Source organism: Mixophyes fleayi, chromosome 3 (genome assembly GCF_038048845.1).
Source record: "Mixophyes fleayi isolate aMixFle1 chromosome 3, aMixFle1.hap1, whole genome shotgun sequence".
Classification (NCBI taxonomy): Eukaryota; Metazoa; Chordata; class Amphibia; order Anura; family Limnodynastidae; genus Mixophyes; species Mixophyes fleayi.
The window spans coordinates 98,882,931-98,901,091 of NC_134404.1; the positions used below are offsets into that span (position 1 = coordinate 98,882,931).

The 18,161-nt window shown below is 38.5% G+C and overlaps 1 protein-coding gene across 1 annotated transcript in view; it reads right to left on the reverse strand.

Moving 5' to 3' along the window:
• Positions 1-18,161, reverse strand: part of LOC142143845 (ovocalyxin-32-like) — a 46,957-nt gene that overhangs the window by 12,047 nt on the left and 16,749 nt on the right. The window contains exons 2-6 of the mRNA XM_075202056.1: positions 15,516-15,578; positions 15,214-15,388; positions 14,493-14,629; positions 11,848-11,910; positions 11,631-11,758 (exon numbers count right to left, since the gene is read on the reverse strand). Of these exons, the coding sequence (XP_075058157.1) occupies positions 11,631-11,758; positions 11,848-11,910; positions 14,493-14,629; positions 15,214-15,388; positions 15,516-15,578 (566 nt within the window). The remainder of the gene's footprint in view (positions 1-11,630; positions 11,759-11,847; positions 11,911-14,492; positions 14,630-15,213; positions 15,389-15,515; positions 15,579-18,161) is intronic.

An 18,161-nucleotide genomic window follows, 5' to 3' on the forward strand; every position in this document is an offset into this window, starting at 1 on the left:
ACAGATGCCAAAACGGTAGCCTATTTTTATGCCCATCCATGTTATGTTATGTTTTTCATAGAGCAAGTCTGTGATTACAGGCTCCATTTCACATTTTTTGCTAAATGCATCTATCATCACCATTTATTTATATAGCGCATACTGATTCCACAGCACTGTACAGAGAACTCATTCACATCAGTCGCTGCCCCATTGGAGCTTACAGTCTAAATTCCCTAATACACACACACACACCAATTTTGATAGCAGTCAATTAACCTACCAGTATGTTTTTGGAGTGTGGGAGGAAACTGGAGCACCCGGAGGAAACCCACGCGAACACAGGGAGAACATACAGGCTCCACACAGATAAGGCCATGGTCGGGAATTGAACTCATGACCCCAGCGTTGTGATGCAGAATTGCTAACCACTTAGCCACTGTGCTACCCCAACTCCATAAATCTATTGGTCATAAACTGTACATCACAAAACATTTGATTCACTATTGCAGTGTGTGTTTAAATGAGTGCACCCTCTATTTACACCTCCAAGATGCCCAGCAGCTATAGGTGTAAGCTGTTATTGTCACACATCTGTTCAATCAGTTGTGTTGGGCAATTGTTCCCCTACATACAATCACTTCCTGGTGGGCCTGTTTGCAAAGAAACACACCCCATTAATCCCCTCCCACGTGGCACATATTATAAACTGACCACGCCCACTGGATGCTGGTAGTTCTACAATGTGTGCTCTCATTGTCTGATGGCTCTCCTGTGAAGTTTCCTGAACATTACTGCAGTTGGCTGCCAGTTTATAACTGGATTTGCCATCAAACGCTATCCTGCACTCTTGGCACATCCGTAGTGTGAAGTCACAAAGTCACATGCTGTTCTATATCATGGGCCACATTCAGAGTTAGTAAATCCAGCCATGCTGTGATGCAAGAAGTGCAAATTGAATTGTTTTTTTTGCAGGGATAATATGGCATGCAACACACTCACTGGGCAGCTTTGTCTTAGCACTGTAATTTATCTAACTTTAATTTTAAATTCCCTCCTTCACAGCGCAATGTTTTTGCCACCTGCTATATGGATTTACTTCCGACTCTTAACTGTCCCTCCACTGTCTTAACACATTCAGCATTGTTTCCTAGCAGCATTACCCAAGATAAAATAGAAAAACACTTACCCTCTCCCCTCCCCCAAAAAACGCACAAACGGCAGCTTATTCTATTAAGTTTAAGGGACTAGCCTTAGCAAGTACATTTTCTACACCCTAACCGACATTGTTATAAGGGAGAGGTAATGCTCCTATATGTGCAATATATGTTCTAGTGTATTCATTTTGCCTCCTACAGTATGGGCTATTTCTTCTTATTACCCCATGCTCTCCACCTACATATCATAGGGGTTACCAGAGTACAGCCTGATTATGCAGTATATTAGATTTCAGTTGTCCATAAGAAGTGATGTATCATCATGTTTATGTCACGTGGGTGAGCCTCTGGTTTGTATTTTTTTTTCTTTTCAATACTGATTGTTTTGCCTGTGACATAACACAAGAAAAATTTCTGTGCAATGTGTGTTTCTCTGTTTTATAAGTGCAAGATCTGCCAATAATGTCATATGATGGGTGTTACTCTGAAAATACTTGTTTGTCCGTTTCCCCAGTTTTCATCTATTTAAAGGACCACACAATATTGTTTATTTAACGTCTACACTTCACATACTCACAGTAGAGGCAGCCATGAACCAATATTGTGCATGCAGCTATCAATTTACTAGGAACTGGTGACACAGATGCTGCGTTTTTAATATAGTGTCAGCCCACTGCATAGGCTATAGGTACAATTTCTTTCTATTTACCGTTTCTATCATAAGTTTGTGGAAAGTTTTGTGAGTAGAGTATACATTTGCTGCATTAATATAGTGGAGATGCCAGCATATATCTTGTAGTTTAATCAAAGTACAGGCACCAGAAACTCCTCTACACCTATGTCATGAGCTATCTCTGTTTTATTCATTTGAAATCAATGTGTATGCAGCTCCACTGTGTCTCCACCAGAGCCATTCTGGATTGGCAGCTCAAACTTTGTGATATATCTTGCACTTTTCACTCACTAGCTCTGTGGGTATTAATTGCCTGTTAGATAATTAGTGATGATAAAACAACTCATCGTTTGCAGTATAATGAAAGAAGTCAAACCATTGAGTTTGAGGGAGAAAAACAACAAGTGGCTGTTTAGCATTGGTTATGTAGCAGTGGTAACGAAATAATATGGGAAGGACCTAGCGTGGTTTCTTTTTAGTGTTTTTGGTCCTTTCCATCCTAGAAAAACAGGTAGTGTGTAGTAACTGTATTTTCTATAAAATTCTATAACCGCTACCGAAGATGCAGTTAAGCTGTTTTCACCATGCAGAGAATGCGTCTGAATATCGTACATGCTAAGAAGGCTTTGAGCAGTTCAGTCAATGGCATTATCTGCTTTCACCATGCGAGGTTAAATTGAACAGAAAAAGAAAACATCAAGGGCCAAAGTGCAGCAATATATAAAGTACAAAATTATGCACATGCAGATGTATACTACAGTAATAGCGGTTTTTTTTATCACTTAAAGAGAATAATACAATATAAGAGGATAACGAAACAACCTAAGCAGTGAAAGAGCGATGCAAAGGAAGGCCTAAATAGACCAATAGAAATTTACCTAGGCACTTATGACTGGCGTAAGGCAATTTATAGGGTGGTAAAACTAGTATTGGGAAACCCATGTTGTTGTGATTATCACATAAACTGGAGTTAAGACAATAAAACATAAATAATCCCAAAGATAGGAATTGTTTCTATTATGTGACAGCATTGTGTGTAAGTAAACCAGTGGTTAACTACATAGATGTCTATAGCAATCTGCCTAGTTTCTGCATCCTGTCCCATAGCTGTGACGAAAACCATACTCTGTTTATTGGAGGTATGATGTTCCAGAAGAGAAATCGCTTAGTATAAGCATTCCTGAATAGAAATGTGTTTTGAACAAAGAATATACAAGGGTTGTAAAAAAAACAATTCACGTAAACAGACTTTATTTTATTGACCTCAGTCAATTGTCGGTTCTTGGGAATCAATCTATTGAAGTTCTCTCCATTTTCCAGCGTTCCCTGTCCAGATTTCATGAATGTGAATTTTTGGTTTCAGCTTTATTCCTGTTTATTTTAAGATACTTGTTTGGACTTGTATTTCTTTTATTCAATTTTGTTATCTTTTTTTCATACAATAAGCATTGTGACTTTCCTCATCATATTAAACTCCATTTTGTAATGTTCTGTCCCTGTATTCTTAAAGGATTCATGTGTTAGATAAGCTTGGTTGTTAAAATGCTACATTTAAGGCGAATAACAAAGGTAAAATTGAGAGCTTATGTTTAAAAGATGATTTATGTGAAAGATCAGGAAAATGGAAGTGAGGAATCAGTGAGCTCCCATGATGGAAGAAAGATTCAGGGATCAACGACTACAGATCTCTGAGATTTTAGAGGGTAGTACTAAAATTAATCAACCACTGGGAGTGAAAGTGACTCCCAGGAGTTCATGATCAAGTCACTTTGTTTTTTTTTATGTATCCCAAAGATGAAAGGGATCAAGAAAGAATGTTAGGAAGAACAATACACACCCTGAGGGCACCCATAGCAATAAAGATTTGCTGTAGATTCAGTTGGTAGTTGACCCTATCATAAACTTATTAGCTGAACATTCTTTAATAGCAAAATAGCTGTCTTAAGTTAGAGGTAAGTTTTAGTGAATGACATCTATGAATAGTGACTACGGTTTAAGAAAACAGTGGTTTTATACTGATTGTGGAGAAGTTTTAATACTGTTGAAAAGGTTGTAAAAAGCAAAGTAAAATTGAGGCAGATTATATCAAAAAGACGGGATAATCTTCCTATTGTAGAAAGGAGAACACTTGGAAGCTTGAAGGAAAATACGGCCATTTAATTTTAAGGGTGACAAAGGGGCTGTCGCAGAGATACTTGCTGTAGACTGAGGGCCCATTGTGATCGCACTTTACCATTTACTTTTATTTCATGTTGGACTGCACAGAGCTGGTTTTTGTCCAGATACAGGAGACATCACTGAGGACATGTCTAGATCCGTTCTATGAAGACTTGTTTGTAGCAAGCTCCTGCTGGGGTGGGGGCGATTGCCCCGATCACCCTCCCCTGGATCCGCCACTGTACTACACTAGAGAACTTCTTCATAACAAACAGTACAATTTAATTGAACTCACTTTTCACATCCTGCTACTAAATTTGCATAGGAATTTTCTGTCGAGACCAATTGTTTGGTTGTTACAATATCCCTGCAAGGAAGCAAAATCCAAAGTGATTTGCATCTCAAAAATCCTGATTCACTTTTGAAGGACAAACCATACAGCGAAGGCGCACACACTGCGATCAAACAAAAAATAAATGATGTGTTGGCCCATTATTCAAAATGAAAATAAAAATGGTCTATATTTTCCTAATTTACTAGTCCTCTATCTAGATGGACAGAAATCTGAGACATTTTATGTAAACATGATTTAAAAATGGTGCACATTCATATGTATAAGTTGTAATTTAAAGTTCTTCTATTATTAAAGATGAGTATGTCACTCATCCCACTAAATGTAACAAATTAGCATTCTAGTATTTGTGACACAGCAGATGTAGGGTACTACTCAAAGTGCCTCTGTGGACGGGTGTATGTCATTCAAACTTCAGTTGCTGCAAAGCTGTACATGCAGCAACATAAGAGAGAAATTAATCATAGCGCACTAGGTAAATCTGTACTCAATGCTTTTTTTTATCTTAACGATGTCACCAGAGCTCGCAACTAGGTGGCAGCTTCTTTTTTTATATAAATATTTTTTTATTGGAGTAACATAGCAAAACAGAGTATAGGACATAAAATACAGTATAATAGTGTTCAATAAATCCAATCACATAAAAAAGCAACCATACATAGAGTATAATATACAATTGCAGGAGAAATAAACATGAACAATACTTTGCAGTGTGTAAAGATAAATACCCAAAATGAAAAGGCAGCACCAAAAATAGCCGTCGATAACATTATGTGGCATAAACAAATGTTCGCGAAGGTACCAGGTGTGCCCAACGCGTGACAATAAGACAGAATCACCCAACAGAACAATCAGATATGGAGAACCAAAACAGAAATTACAATTACAAGGGGTGACATTTAATTTGTATGTATGAAAAGAAAAAGCATAATGCATAATGGCAGGTTTGGACATCTCAATTCGGGGCTTTCAATCGTATCGGAGGATCTTCTAATAACAATCTTGTTTCATACCAGGTAGTATGTTTGAAGCATTGGCAAATAAGGCGTTGTGTGGAATCTGGTAAACTATTAAAAAAATCAACTTTTCCGTGTGAGATTCTTTGCATGACAATGCCTCCAGCCAATGCATCCGAAAGACAAAGAATAACTTTGTTTTAAATAAAGATAGAGTAGGAGGTTGATCATATATCAATTGGTGTAATACACCAATGTAGTCACTGCGGAAATAATCATTTATTTATATAGTGCCAACATATTCCGTAGTGTTTTACAATTGGGGACAAACACAGTGAACTAATAAACAAACTGGGTAAAACAGACAAAAAGGTGAGCAACAATTTTCTACCCCCTTTAGACATTTTTAAAGAGGGTCAGTCACTCCAAGAATAGCCCATTCAGGTGAAAGTGGAATATAATTCAGGAATTGACTGGAGGCACAAATTTGAATTTGTCTCCAAAAGTGTTTAATTTGTGGACATACCCATATACAATGTACAAAGGAAGCCCTTGATGAGCCACATTTCAAACATACATCATTGTCAGATAATCCCATGGCATATTGACATTGAGAGGAAAGATAACCTTGATGAAAAATATTGAGGAACATCTCCCTATATAGCTGATGTGGTAGAGCTTGATATCATAAGGTTTTGAGAAGGTGTTCAATTGAGATACCCAGAAAAATTGTGAGCCAATGAGATGGGCCTGTTGGAGCCAGGCTATGGTCAAATGGAGTACAAAGGAGTTTGTTATGTAGAGAAATTGCTCCCCAGTTACATAAGGATGTAGACAAGAATCAAGGCCAGTTGACCAGTCATGTGGGGATAAAATATTACGAAACTGTTATAGCATATTTTTTAGCCTGAAGAGATTCACGTGTCCCTGGTAACTCATATTTTTACAAGATTCTCCACACCTTGTGGGTAAGGACTAGGAGGCTTTACAATCGTGGGTAGCAGGGTTCTTTAAAAATGGCAGAAACAAGGATTGATAACTATTAAGATAACTATTAAGATTGCATTTTTTCCCGAACAGCTTTCCATGTTGTCCATGCAGACATCAGTAGGAGATTATCTAAGATTTCCTGAGACAGTTCAGCTTTGTGTGTATGTTGGAAAGAGACATGATCTGAGTCAGACAGAAATGAGTAGTGTAAGAGAATATTAGTATAGGAGATTGTAGAATGTAGGCCAGTCACAAATGATTTGTAGGATACTAGCATAGTTATACAATTTCTGGTTAGGGAAACCAGAGGAGCTTTGTTGAAGTTTAATAAGACTTATACGTTTGTTGTGCCAGATAAAGTTGCGGAATTCGCCATTAAGAAGTGTCTCATCAACGGGAGTTAAAGTTATAGGTAGTATTTGGAGGGCATATAATCATTTTGGAAAACAACAGTTTTCAGTAAGCTGATTCAGACCAGATAAGACGAGGGACAATGTGACTAACTATGGATTTCTTTCAGTACATGTTTCATAAGTACCCTCATATTTATGGAATACAATTGGTGGATATTTTTATGAAGTTGAACTCCTAAATATGTAACAGTAGAGTTCCCCCAAGATAATTTTAGATGTTTAAGGCAATGAGGTATGGAGGTAGAGTTAAGAATCATGGCAATCGATTTATCTCAATTAATGGTAAATCCTGAATCCATGCCAAACCGATTAATGGTATCCAGAACAAGAGAGAGTGTTTAGGATTGGATAGATATAGCAGAAGATCATCGGCAAATGCCGTAATCTTTATTTCTGATCTACTAGTCTAGATACCCTTAAAATCAGGCATGGTCTCTAGAATATAAAGTAGTGGAATGAGGGCCAAATTGAATAACAATGAGGATAACACGCGTGTCCATCTAGTCATGGTTATTGGGGTGCTTTTATGGCCATTGACACTGAGAAAGTAGATTATGTGATTATTGACAGAATAAAATCTGCAAGAGTTTGCATTGAAAGAAAACATGAGCCTCTGTATTAGAATGACTGCCTCTTGTTCCTTATAGGCACAATCTCAGTTCAAAAGGAAAGACTTTGAGGACATAACTAGACCCTCTTAACCTGAAACCTTGGGATTCATCTCCTCTCAGCCAATACTCAAAATCATTGGCAAGGTGGTACTTGGTGGTATGGTAATGCCAGGAGGAGACTTTAAAACTTACATATGAAAATATGATTGAATTGATGATGTACTTGTACAAGATAAGGCATCATTATCATCATCATTAATTTATATAGCGCCACTAATTCCGCAGCGCTGTACAGAGAACTCATTCACATCAGTCCCTGCCCCATTGGTGCTTACAGTCTAAATTCCCTAACACACACACACACGTCAATTTGTTAGCAGCCAATTAACTTACCAGTATGTTTTTGGAGTGTGGGAGGAAACCGGAGCACCCAGAGGAAACCCACGCAAACACGGGGAGAACATACAAACTCCTTACAGATAAGGCCATGGTCAGGAATTGAACTCATGACCCCAGTGCTGTAAGGCAGAAGTGCTAACCACTTAGCCACTGTGCTGCTCAGCGCATTTAAAGGTACACTTCAATTAATGTAATAGAAAGCTTTAAACACACAAAAGTAGGAAGACAGTCATGATGCCCCCTCATTGTCATGATTAAAACCATGAATAATACTAAACTAGGCAGTATAATTAAGGTGGTAGTCATAAAACAGTGGTAGTTTGAACTTCAATATGATGTTTTTACGGTTTCCACCATGTGCATTTTCAGTAACACATATATAGAGTATATACTCAAAGCTAGGAACAACTTCATTTTTGGATGGTGTTTCCAAAGATCATGAGGTGTGTGTTCCTGGGTTTCTGAATTTTAAATTATTTTGCTCATTCTAAATTACATTAGTAGACATGCCCATTGGCAGCCGAGATGTATTTCAATGGTCCTACTCTTGCAGCCATTTATCAGCAAAGCAAGGTTATTCTAGCATCTGTAGTTCCCAAAATTTTAAACTCATATCCAGTTATCCAACACTTGCAGGCACGTCACAGGTAGTGTTACATAGGTGCACCTTGGTGTCACTGCAATCCCCATTATGAACCTGATTATTGTGCTGTTGTATAAGAATGTTTTAAAAAAGAATATTAAGAGTTACACCCAATGCAAGATTAGTACACAGCAGTTAGTTAATATACAAAATAGGGACATCTCCTATGAGAAGACTGGAAAGTATGGACAGCTTGCAACTATGAACACCTAAGCAAGTACAGAAGATATTTGTTCGCTAAAACTGCACATATGAATCTTAGATGCACAAAACCACTTTTGTAATTAAAATAATAGACATTTTATTTGATATATTTTCATTTGGCGGTTTACATGTAGTTTCTGGACATAGATTAATGGAACAACAGATTACATTTCAATAGACGTGATCGCTGGTTACAATTACATAAAGTACAAACTACAGCTGGCTTTCAAAACACAGGTGCTGCTCTCAGACCTGCTCTCTAGAACCTGTTTCTATTCGTTATTATTAACCTTTCTTATGGCCTCTAACTCAATGCTGGTAATGCACTATTGTGGGACACTGACTGCAAACCAAAACTGAGTAACAGTTCAGAAGGGAATTCTAGCCATATTACTTCTCTTAAGGCCTTGAAAGTATGTGCATCAGATTAAGTAGCAAGTCTGCAGAAATAGAACTTAAATTAAGTAGATGTTTATTTAATAAAAAGAGAGTGGTGTGGAAAATAAGCTTGTCATATTCAACAATCAACCAGCAGGGGCAGATCTAGAAAATTTTTCTACCCCGGGTGATTTAGGAGGGGTGATTTAGGCCCCGCCCCTTTCTGACTTCTAAGGCTGCCGGCGGCTGCACACTATGTGCAATTCTGTTCGGCAGTGACAATGTGCTGCCCGGCTGCTCTGATTGTGTTTAAAACACAATCAGAGCAGCCGGGCAGCACATTGTCACTGCCGAGCGGACCTGCACATAGTGTGCAGCCGCTGGCAGCAAGCCTCTGCTAGGGGGGGCGATTGCCCCAATCGCCCCCCCTGGATCCGCCACTGTCAACCAGACGCATGTGAAACAATTGGTGCTCAAACAATGACTATCTGTGAGCATTTTTGCGACAGGAGAATGTCAAACTGTACTGACCCAATGGTCTATGTCAGGCCTGGACAACCTGTGGCTCTCCAGGTGTTGTAAAACTACAAGGCCAGCAAGCTTTGCCAGCCAAAAAGCCAGCTAATAAATACTTGCCAACTCTCCCGGAATGTCCGGGAGAGCTGGCAAATGTCCCGCATCGCACAATTGCGGGGCTAAAATGACACGACTCGCGGTGAATTGCGTCATTTTGGCCTCGCCCCCGCGACAAAACGGCATATTTGATGCGGGGGCAGGGCCAAAATGACATGATTCACTGTGCCCCGCTCCCTCCCGCCCTCTAGACACGCCCCTCTCCCGGATACAGCTTGCTAAAGGTAGTCAAGTATGAGCTAATAGCTACGGGTTGTCCAGGCCTGGTTTAGATACTTGAATGAACAAACGGATCACAATTCTTTTCAAAGCTGTCTGAATTTCCAAGTCAAACTATTTCCTCATAGGGCAGGATTTTGTTCATAATCAGTTTTGGAGTCCACACCCTGCCACTGGACAATTCATTTTACCAGGCAAAGCTTAAGTCAAATCGAGTAGGTTGCAAAATCATTATAGTTACTTAATAAAATTTACTCTCTGACAATTGCCAGGGATTTATAACATGACTATGGTGTAGCCTCGAAGAAGCTGGTTTTGTTACTGACATGGTTGATGACTAAACTACTCTGCAGATGGTATTTAATTAAACAGATTTTTGTGCATGTATCCTTATATATATGTTTGTGCTTGAGTGCAATAAAAATGTGCACAATTTTGACCTTTTCACTTTTATAACAAAAGTCAAAGAAACACGCACAATATAATTGTTACATTGTGCACAAGTGAAAACTTTTTGTGCATTGATTATTCTTAGTACAATGTTAAAACCACAAATTGCATCAGTGTGGGTAAAATGCTATCAGTAATGCAGTATATTTTTCTAAACATAAGCTTTTTTTTTTTTTTTACTATATTTTATCCTAACTTACTTGAATTACACTTTACCCATTTTATTCTGTGCTGTTGAGTCATATATACATCTTACACTAGTAAATTAAGCTTCTATAGTTCTAGCTATGAAAATACGTAATTTTCATACACTTACAATGTAGCTTTACTTTGTGTATAGTTTACATTGGATCTACACTATATATAGTGTGTGTGTGCACCACCAGTACATATAACCTTTGTCAGCATGACTAACCACATCTCTAGTGTTGGTGGAGTAAAACTGATATGGCTGTTAGGGCTCGGAGACATGGGAAGTTAAGAAATGTTGAAAAAACCTTGTACGTTGTCTTTTGTTTTAAAAAAGTGTTCGAAGAGTGTTCTCAAATCTTTCCTGGAACCTAATGTACTATGTACTTAATGAGCACTCTCATAAAGCTCTGTAATGTTTACCGAACGTTAGCCATTCTGAACGCTGCATGCAACATTAAAATTGACATATAGGGGAAGATTCAATTAGCCGCAAAAGGTCTCCAGAATGTTCCACGAGACACTTTGCGGCAGAGATTGGACAGAAATCTGCTCATTTCATGAGTGGAGATTTCTACTGTAATTGCCGGAAAAGAGCTTGTCGCGATGTCTGCGCGCCACATAGCCGGCAACTGGATCTCCCCCAAAGAAAGTTTGTGCACGGGTCCACAGCAAGATTTAAGAAGGCGCCTTGAATATGTATTACGAGCTTCAATGTGTATGAAGACTTGGCCGTCGAAGTGTAAGAAAAACATTATCTATGAAGTAGCCGACAGTTCACATCACTGTGACTACAGCTTATCAGTGAGACTCTGCCAGAGGTGTAGCCGAGGCATACTCTGGACTGAGCCGAAGTATGCGCTGTAGTAAATATCCCTCAAAAATGGGTGAAGTCTAGAATGGACTAAAGTAGGGTTTCTAAGAAATCTGAAAACTGTACCCAGGTAAATTTTGTGGCCTAGAAATCATGTTGTCATGTGATCTTCTCCTGACTCATTTGGTAGTTTTCATTTTATTTTGTTTGCAGAACAGAGACAGATGAGAAAATGGAGAAGTTACAAAGTATATTAAAATCTACACCTAGTACTGGGCTTGTCGTAAAATAAAAACTGCAGCACCTTTTGTGACATGCCTGGTGTGCACAAGTGGTGGCACCCTTACCTTAGACACTAGCATTGTTCATAAATGACCCCTAACATTATAGTTCAGAAAATATTGTATGTTTACTTAAAATTTCCCAGGAAAGCTGATCCTTCCTCTGCCTTGTTTCCTGAGCCGTCCTCTGTACAGCTATAGTCCACTTTGGGCGACTTTCCAGACATCCAGACAACATGGAGACTGCAGGGCACCATTTCCTGGAATACAGCATGTAATATGTTCATGTGGTAATGAACAGTCTTTCCACCAATTATTTTCACAAATACATGGTTACATGATTACTTACCTCTGATGGCTTTTCATGAAGATCGATATCATAATCAAAGGCAATTAAATCATCCTTTCGGAGCTTAAAAAAACAAATAAAAGAAATAAGCGTGATTTTTATTTGGACAATTGCATCTGGTGTAGATTAATACAAACCCTGATATAACTATATAGTGATGTGTTGTGCTGTTAGTGGTGAATTACAACACAATGGGTCTGTGTGGTGCTTTGTTATTGGCCCCAAATACATATAATTGTTAAAGTCTGGTTACCCACTAAAGCACTAATATGTCTTCAATATCTAACCTGTTGTTAATATATCCAGGCAGCTTCATACTTATACAAGTAATTGCAATAGACACAAAAAAATCTAGCCAGGTTTTTGTCATATACAGTAAGTGGGCATTCCTGCATCAGTGGTGAGGTCTGGGCCCCCTTATTGTCCAAGGCCCAGGGTAGCAGCTCAGAATACCCTTATTATACTATTCCATGTTGTGCTGTCCCAGTAGGTACCTGCCCAATTACAGCACGTTCTGGCAATGGGGTACTCACTCTCACTCTCTCTATCCCACTCAGAACCAGGAAAGCTGAAACTGCAGTTTGGAGACAATGTGCTTTTTATATAATTCTATCCAGAGCTATAGGGTCTGACTCATCTTTGAACACAAGTGTGGTATCATGTGTGAGGTTGCTCTGCGCGTGTACCAGAATGGGATTTACGCAAGTAAACACAACTGCATGCAATTAATGTCCACACACAAATGACACTTGCGACTGCCTACGACTTGAAGGGCAGAACGAGGGAGGGAAGGGGTGGACTAACTTAGGCAACATCCTTTAGGGGTGTGCCGAGAGTGAGCGTACGCACATGCGGCCAATTCAAGTTCAGGGCATCTTTTAAGAACCATGTTTTTAGCGGTATCACAACTACAGGGCAGGTGTACGTGCTGACTGATAGTGATGACTACACGTATACATGTCACAAGATAGCGCAGAACATGTGTATGCAAGTAAGAGATACTATAGAAATGCATTTTATGTACTGTATGCCTTAAGAGCATCCTGATTTAGGTATCTCATGGGAAAAAAGTATTTTCTAAAAATATATTTTTATTAATGATTATAGTATTATGATTAATGTTATATAAAAAAAAGTTACATATGTTCTGATGGGACTTTATATTACACATATGCATGTAGGTATACTGCAGCCTGTTCTGTCTGTCTACATACGGAAAGTGTAGACAGAGGGCTAGATTTACTAAACTGCGGGTTTTGAAAAGTGGAGATGTTGCCTATAGCAACCAATCAGATTCTAGCTTTCATTTATTTAGTGCATTCTACAAAATGACAGCTAGAATCTGATTGGTTGCTGATTGGAGGCAACATCTCCACTTTTTCAAACCCGCAGTTTAGTAAATATACCCCAGAGTGTGCTTATACCCAGATTCAAATGGAAACGTTTCTTGACATCCGCTTGTATTTGAATATGAACAGGTTTTTTCAATGCAGGTTGCATTCACATTGCGTTCGAAAATGGATCAGACATTTAGTGTCCACATTACCTAAAATGCTCTGTAATCTCTTGTTCCATAATATAGTGTTAGACCATATGCTACTCTGTGATTATACATGTCACGGTACATTGTTCTATGTACTAAATGATGCTTTATGCTGTCCTGTGACACATTCACTATAATGCAATAAATGAAATTGCTCAGTAACAGTATACACAGTTACATGAAAAAGTCTGCCATACAATATAAGCCGGGATACTAAAGGCAGCGTTTCGATGCCCCTGACCCCCTGCATTGCTTTCCTCTCATGTGACACAGCCTACCGCTCTCTGATTTCATATGCTGCACCGTAATCTCCCACAATGCTTTGTGGTATCTCACAATGTTCTGGGCAACACTATCTTGCCTTGTTAAACTACAGTGTATATACCAACAAAGGTGATCAAATTTTACTCTGCTGCCTCATGACATTTAATTAATGTTTATGTATTGTTATGGTGTTTGTATGTGTTCCCCTGATGGGTAAATTGGATTCTGAATAAATTGCAACTAGTATGTTTGTGTCAGGAAAGTTATAATGAAAGCTCTACTGCAGCAAGACCTGATGTGCATGAATAAATAATATATATAGTGAATGAACAACAATTTAGAATATGTTGGCTTTGTATAAATTGATAATAAACACATCTAAACATTACAAATGGCTATAAAGGAACACATAACTGTATTATAATAGATACCTTTTTTTCTTTTATTGACATATGCATTCAGCTAAGCAGATATTTTAGGATACAAATTATGATTTAAAAAACAGATTTGTACATATAAATATATAATGTAGATGTTATTATTAATTTAGGAGTAAAACAGACAGTTTATGTACATTGGTCACCCAGAAATAATTGGCTTCAATTGGAGAGTGAGCCATTGATTAAAAATGACCAGTCCGAGTGCTTCATCTCCCCATTGTAGCCTCCATATCATCTTGTGTAAACCTAACAGACCCCTAACACTTCTGCAAAACTAACCCTAACCTACTGTAATTTAGCACGGTCTAGCAGCCTGGTTACAGCTAGGGTGCAGTTGTAGATATGTAGAAAATAATGTCTTTTATTTTTTATTTTAATAATACATAGTTCATTCTTACCAATTGCTTTACACGTCTGATTTGTGCCATGCTGTATTCCTGGTTCTCTGTGGTCTTTTCCCATATAACATAGCTGCTTCCTAAAATAGCCAGATTCCACACAGGTTCTAACTGTGGTTCAATGTACCCAAAGCTGTCTGAGAAATCAGATGGGAAACCAATCAGTCATGTACGCCATGATGTCAGATTACCTGTACTTTATATACATAATCACATAGGGAAGGGAAACATCCTAAACAGGCACCATAATCTATTCTGCATTATATGTGGCTTCATATACTGTAAAATGCCCATATGTTTCATTATAATGTGTTGTACTAAACAGAGCTAACCAATGTGGTGACCAAGCAGCGCTTCAGTTACAGTATGGCCATGTATGCCATTAGGGAAATATGTACTGGGCTCAAGGTTATCACTGCTGGGACTGTAGATCATGCAAAACAAGTATTAACATAGCTGTGTAATACTATGGGTGCAAAGAGATAAATTATCTCATTACACGAGCAAAGCAGTGATGCATTTAACTACAAATATATATTAAGTAATGCGATTACTTTCTCATTGCGATAATTGCAGAAGACAGTAGTTAAGCCATGACCTCAGTGAGCTCATTTAGAGTTATAACCAACTTTAAAAGTATAGAGTCACATTTTGTATTGAAAATGACTGATTTAATGTTTAATACTAACTCTTAAGTAACACTGTAAAAGGAAAGTCTCACCAGGAATGTGCTCTCCAGTAATAGGGGTAGTTTGTGCCTTCATCAGCTGGTAGAAATTGTAGTCATCGTCACGGGCTTGCTTCTGGATTTTGTTGCTAGAACAGTTGACATTAATGGCAGGTCGCGGTTTCTCTTGTTGGAAGAAAACTGTTGCTGTGCACAGTCCTATGTTCTCCTACAGACGGGAAAGTCCTCAGGCGTTAGATAATGTAGTATATGGGGCGCTGCAAAGTCTGACGCAAATTGTCAGACGTGTCAAATGGATTTACTATACGGTCAATCAAGATAAATTATGGACTTACCATAGTTTGGGAGATTCTGGCTGTAAATTCCACATAGTATTTATGTCCAATTTCTGGGACAGACTGCAAGAAAAAAATGTTTGACATTAATATACAAACTGTTGCTACATATGTGTCAGTTATTTTATTTTTGATAAAATAAGTAAATGTGCCTCAACTAAAGTAATAATAGCATTTAATTACTGTTTAGTAATGTGTTTCTATGGTATTGATAACACTACCAGTGCTAAACTTTCCTATGATTGTACAAAACTTTAATAAACAAGATTACTGAAGAACGATTTGGGGAATCAACTTTTATTACCACAGGCTCTTAAGCTGGGTACACACTACAGAATTTTCCACCAACTTTTTATGCCGATCGATTTTACATCCGATCGATGGTTCGATCGCTCGGTCCATGGACTGCATACGCACTAGGCTTGTTTAGGACGATAAAGGGAAGAGCGGACGTCCCTTTAGCGACTTTTTACAGCCATGTTGTCATGAGCAATGATTGTAATTTCGTACTCACTGTTGTGGATCGGTCGGAAACTTATACACACTACACAACAGAAAGGAAATTGGAACGAAAATATTCAATGGTACGACCAACCAAATGAGGCGACAATCGTCCATTTGGGCAGACTTTCGACCATCGTGTCACTGCACACACTGACCCGACTTTCAAACGAGCGGTCGTATGTCGGCTGGTTGAGCCGATTATTGGACAAAAACCCTGTAGTGTGTACCCAGCTTTAGAAGTTTGCTATTGCCAATATTTAATCCTCTCATTAGACTGTCCTGTGTTTAATGAGAGGATCAGACAATAACCTAAAAATAAATATTTATCTCCTGGGTTCTGCTATAGAGATCCTGGATAAGTACCAAGAAACAGTCTGCCCAAATACATAACACTACTACATGCCAAGTCGCAAAACACTGGAAAATCCAAATCCCCCTCCAGACAGCAACTCCTCAATAAAATCTGTTTTTTGGTGACAATTTTGGGTCAATTGGTTCCTTTACAGTAGACCCTCTGGCCCCGTCTCACTGCCTGACCAAGCCCAGAATATTTCAGCTCTCTTCCTATAAACTGGGTTGGGTAGGCCAAATTCAATTCTATTATAGTTATCATTATTAGGTAGGATAACAAATGATTCACTGGTCTAACTGGCCGCCGAACACCAGGGTTTCCACGTGCGGTCTCATCATTCCCTCCCCTCCTTTCTTCTCCCCCTTAACTATTACATACACCCATATACTATTGTATGCCTCATTCAATTTGTTTATCTGCTCTCAGCGAGAATCATACGTTCACCTTTGTACAATGTGCTCCTTCCGAGAATGGTGTAATTTCCTTATTTAGCTTTCGAGTTATCACTTATGTTTGCCTGCTTGTGTTCATGCGGAATATTTGTGTATGGCATACCAAAAATAAAAAGTTTTAAAAAAATTAAAAATATTTATAACCTTACATATATGCTTCATTATTTTCTTATGCAATTACAATGCATAACTATCCCTAAAAGGTGCACGCAGGAAAACAAAGGGCAGAGAACTATTATCCTAGCCAAATCTCTGCATTCCTATGCAAATTTAGTAGATGTGGAAAGTGACAGTGTTAATCCTGAGCCTGTACTGTCTTCAAACATCTCACACACATGACTTACAATATACACCTGTCTGTGAAAGTTCCCACATTTGGTGAGTGCATTTCCTAAAAAAAAGCTTCATCATGGAGATCAAAGATCATTCAAAGCAAATCTGAGAAAAAGTTATTGAAAAGCACCAATCGGGGTATGGATATGAGAAGAATTGAAAGACTTTTCATTTCCCACCAGAGAAATGAAGAGAATATGACACACTTGTGAATTTGTCTAGAAAAGGCCATCCTCCAAAACTGAGCATCTATGCGAGAAGGTCACTAGAGAGGGAGGCCACCAAACAGCCTATGACAACTCTGAAACAGTTGGGGAAACTGTACATGCAACAACGGTTCACAAATGAATGTAAGCTCTCATGAGCAAGGCCCTTCCTACCCTTTGTTTTCATGTCTGCATTTACCGTATATTGTCTACCTTGTATGTCCTAGTTTTAGGTTTGTCCTGATTTCCCCACTGTCCGTCCTGCGGAGCACTGTGGCACATTACATATCTATGATAATAACAATAAGAAAGATGCGCTTTAAAGAAAGGTTGCGAAAATAATAAAAATGTTGAAGAAATGAGCTGAGTCTCGCTAGGTCCTGTTTCCCCTTCCTTCTTTTTTGTTCTTCCCCCTACTAACACACCCTCCTCCCCCCCCCCCCCCCCCCCTATAAACCGTCTCCTCTCTGTCTTCCACTTCTCTTATTTCCTCTTCCTCTCCCCCTCTCCACTTTCCCTTCATGGTACTCCGGATATCTCATAACTATAACTCTTTTGATTCTCGTTTTCCTGTATGTTACTAATCTTGAGGACCACTCTGTTTGTGATGGTTCTGAGTTCTTTACCTTACCTATATTACAAACTCTTGATGTTAATACTGTTATGAGTTGTATGATCATAACATATGCTGTACCATTTATTTTTGACAAATATCTGAATAAAAATATATTTAAAAAAAAATAAAAAAAAATGTTGAAGAAAATGCACATGAATTCTCAGTTAGGCCCTGAATGATGCC